This window comes from Sturnira hondurensis, unplaced genomic scaffold (assembly GCF_014824575.4).
Source record: "Sturnira hondurensis isolate 20B ecotype Veracruz unplaced genomic scaffold, ASM1482457v3 Scaffold0015596, whole genome shotgun sequence".
NCBI lineage: Eukaryota > Metazoa > Chordata > Mammalia > Chiroptera > Phyllostomidae > Sturnira > Sturnira hondurensis.
Genome location: NW_028088227.1, coordinates 17,191,152 through 17,194,533, shown reverse-complemented (window position 1 = coordinate 17,194,533; position 3,382 = coordinate 17,191,152). Strand labels below are relative to the sequence as shown.

At 46.0% G+C, this 3,382-nt stretch overlaps 1 protein-coding gene across 1 annotated transcript; it reads right to left on the bottom strand.

Annotated features, from left to right (window-relative positions):
* Positions 1-856: 856 nt before the first annotated feature.
* On the bottom strand, positions 857-3,048 carry CALHM6 (calcium homeostasis modulator family member 6). Its single transcript, XM_037065095.1, has 3 exons — positions 2,917-3,048; positions 2,014-2,661; positions 857-1,357 (listed from the first exon to the last, which is right to left on the bottom strand). The coding sequence occupies exons 2-3, from the start codon at positions 2,545-2,547 to the stop codon at positions 932-934; spliced, it is 960 nt and encodes a 319-aa protein (XP_036920990.1). The 5' UTR covers positions 2,548-2,661; positions 2,917-3,048; the 3' UTR covers positions 857-931.
* Between the last annotated feature and the right edge of the window lie 334 nt (positions 3,049-3,382).

Below are 3,382 nucleotides of genomic sequence, written 5' to 3'. Positions count from 1 at the left end.
TGCTCATTTTCTCCAGTCATCTTTAAGGCTTCCAACTCTGCTAAGATCTGTGTCACCTCATACTGTTCCTGCAAACTGAAGTGCCTTTCTCCCACAGACTTCTGCTTCTCACAGACTCCTCCAAACCCACTCCTCCCCTAATGTAAACTGAGTCGCAATTTCTATTGGGTTTTACTGGACTTCCTCATTTTCTTGAAGCTGTGTAATGACTATGTGGAGGTTCACAGTACCATCTTCTCTACTTCTGTGTGTATCTGAAATTTACCACAATAATCAGCTTTAAAATTTTCCCTCTGATGCTACAAACTAAAGGCAATGATTGCCTGCAATTATCTAAACTAGATTTCCAATTTTTGTATTTAAAGAATGTGGCTGTATTCTTTGGACCATAAGATGCACTCCCATTTTCCTCCCAAATTTGGGGGTAAGTGTGTATCAGTCCAAAACATATGGCACTTTATTTTTTAGGATAATTTTTTGTATTTTTGTTTAAAAACCACATTAGAGTCGTACAATGTCAGTATTTTGAAGTTCTTGACAAGGTCTTGCCTGCAAGAAAGTGAACTTGAAATTAGCATTAGGTAACCTAAAAGAAAGCCTGAAGTACAATTGTTCTTTCATTGTTTTTGCTAGTACATAAAGTCTTATATTTGAAAGCAGCAATATTATTCAATAAAAGTGGCCCTAGGTGAAGGATATAAAACTTGACCTAGTTCAAGTTTGTCAATTTCAATGAATCATTTAATCTCACTGTGTTTTAAATAATTAATATAACAAAGAGATAAGATTCTAAAATTTTATTTCAAGCCTGTAATTCCATGTTTCCATAATTTGGAAGACACACAAAAAGCCAACATAAAATATTGATCTTTATTTTTTTAAAATGAAGCAATAATTCAAAACAACCTTTTTTTCCTTTTCACTCCTAAGGTCATAAGCCAACAGTGGTGCCCAGACCATGGCCATCTACAAAGCTGAGAGCAGGAACCACTTCACCTTTTTCAAAACATCTCACATTGTGAATCTCTTTGTTTCTGTTAACGTATTTGTGCATCATGCTATAGCACGGGTCTTCTGGATTGAAAGTATATAGTGATGAGATCTGCTGCCAGTCTTCCTTGCTTGGGGTTTTGTATGCCCCCTCTTGATGTGAGCAGTCAAAGAAACATTTAACATTGTTTTCTGCCAATTTGGTTGCATGCTCTATGGCCTGATTTTTGAAAATCGTCTGCTCTTGTTCCAAATAGATTTTCCAAAAGTTCAGCTGCTGAAGACTAACTGGAGATCGGCAACGTGTGATAGATACAAAAATCACAAGGCCGAAGATGACTGCTGCTATCAGGATCCAGCCCGCTACCTAGGAAAACACAGCAAAATACCAATTTAGTTACCTTTTTTTTACAAGTAATTTAAAAATCCTCAGAGGATGTTGGAACTACTCGACAGTTATGATGATGAACAAGCAACCGTTTAAGTTGTGCTCTCTTAGAGGGAAGAGTGGCCGTGACCTCTGGAAACCCTCAGTACAACTGCTTGCTGTGCAAGTTAGTCTATTCCAAGTCACGGAGCCCAGGGAGATGCCTGCGTGTCACTCCCCGAGAACTCAACGTGGAACAGCGGCAAATCCAAAGAAGCAAGCATTCATTTTCAAGAACCTCGGAGCTTTGTATTCCAAGAAGCAGTGGGGGGGGGGGGGTGGTGGCTTAGGTGCCAGGCAGACCCATTTCACTGCATCCATTCTGCCCTTTGTGGTCGGGCAAACAACCTGACCTAGACTAAGTGGATTCTCTCTGAAGACGCAGGAGACTGAGGTGGGATGTAAAGGACCTATCGCCTTTCCTGCTTTTCATTCGTTTATTTAAACGTTTGCCTGTTAGCTCCTTAGAAGCAAGAAGCCATTCCAGTTCGTCTTACGTGTCATACGTCTGGGAAAAGGGCACCGATCTCTACTTCATTCGGTCAGTGCACAGAAGCCCTCCCTCTCCGCTCCTCCCTACATCGCCCAGCGCCTACCTGCGACTGTGCCTTGAGATCCTTCTGGAGGCCCATCACGTCCTTAGCCTGTTTATCCCTGCAGGGCACCAGCGGCAGCAGGGCTGTACAGTTGGGGTCGCGGTGGCCCGAGCACAGGCGCCGCACCAAGACCTGACTCCCACTGGCGGCGCACTCGTAGAAGTCGCCCCCGAGCAGCGCCACGGCCACCCAGGTGAGGGGCGCAACAGCAGCAGTCCCGCTGAGCTGCGCCAACACCAGGATCCCGCGCGGCACCTCGCTACAGCAGCAGGTGCAGCAGCCTTGCGCGCAGCATCCAGTTAGCAGGCGCCAAGTGCGAGCGCTGAGCAGGTAGCCCAAGAAGAAGAGCGCCAGAGCGGGTACCAACAGGAACACCAGGCCATAGGCCAGGTTCCAGGTGGCATTGCAGGGGCACTGGAACACCGTGGCGGAGAAGATGCGCTCCAGCCCCGCGGTGAGCGCAGTCACCAGACCATAACCCAGTACGCCGTAGTACTTCAAGTGCAGGTCCAGTATCGTCTTAAACTTCTCCATTGGCTCCCTCCTTTGGCACAGCAGACAGGCCTGGATGCTTCTACCTCTTGGCTGCCCTGCTCCTCAGATGCTTTTGGGCTGTGGTTTAGCGCTTTCCGCTCTGCTGAGAGTCAACTTTGAAAGAGGTTAGAGGGCTTCTCTGGCCTTGTGAACTTTCGTTTTCTTATTTCAACCAAACCAGACCTTCCTGGCTGAGGAGGCGATTTAGTCACGCACACCATTGCCTTAGCCAATATATCACGTTTCAGAATGCTACTGCACTTGTGGCCTTTCTTCCCCAATTCGTGGACTCTGACTGAGGATAGACTCTGTTCCATGGTAACCTTTGTTTCCCACCCAGCTGACAACGAACCAGGAGTCCCTCCTTACCTTTCCTGCCCCAATGCTGCTGCCCAGTGCAAACAATGCTTCTTACTGCTGAAAAAAAGAGCAGGTTTTCCTCTATTGCAGCCACCCTAGTTCCTAATCCAGTAAGACCAAACAGCTACAAAAAAACCCCATGACCATTTACAGGAAATATTATTCAAGGGCAGATTTCTGGTTTCCCTTTCACAAGCTAACTCAAAACAAAGCCCTGCTCATGTCTAGTACCTTCCTCGTATCTGTCCCCTCTCTGTCTCGCTTCTGGACAGACTCCCAGCCTCATTCACCTTGACCATTCTCTCCTCTGCCCGATTTCCTGCAGGTCACAAAGAACATTAGACTGAATATATGATTTATTAACGTCTTCCTTTTTTTCTCCAGGTATATCCTTACCCTATTGGTTCCTGGAGGAGTGTCAAATTCTTACTCAGTGACCAACAAGTTGATTAGTGAGGGTGGAGGGGCATGTGGT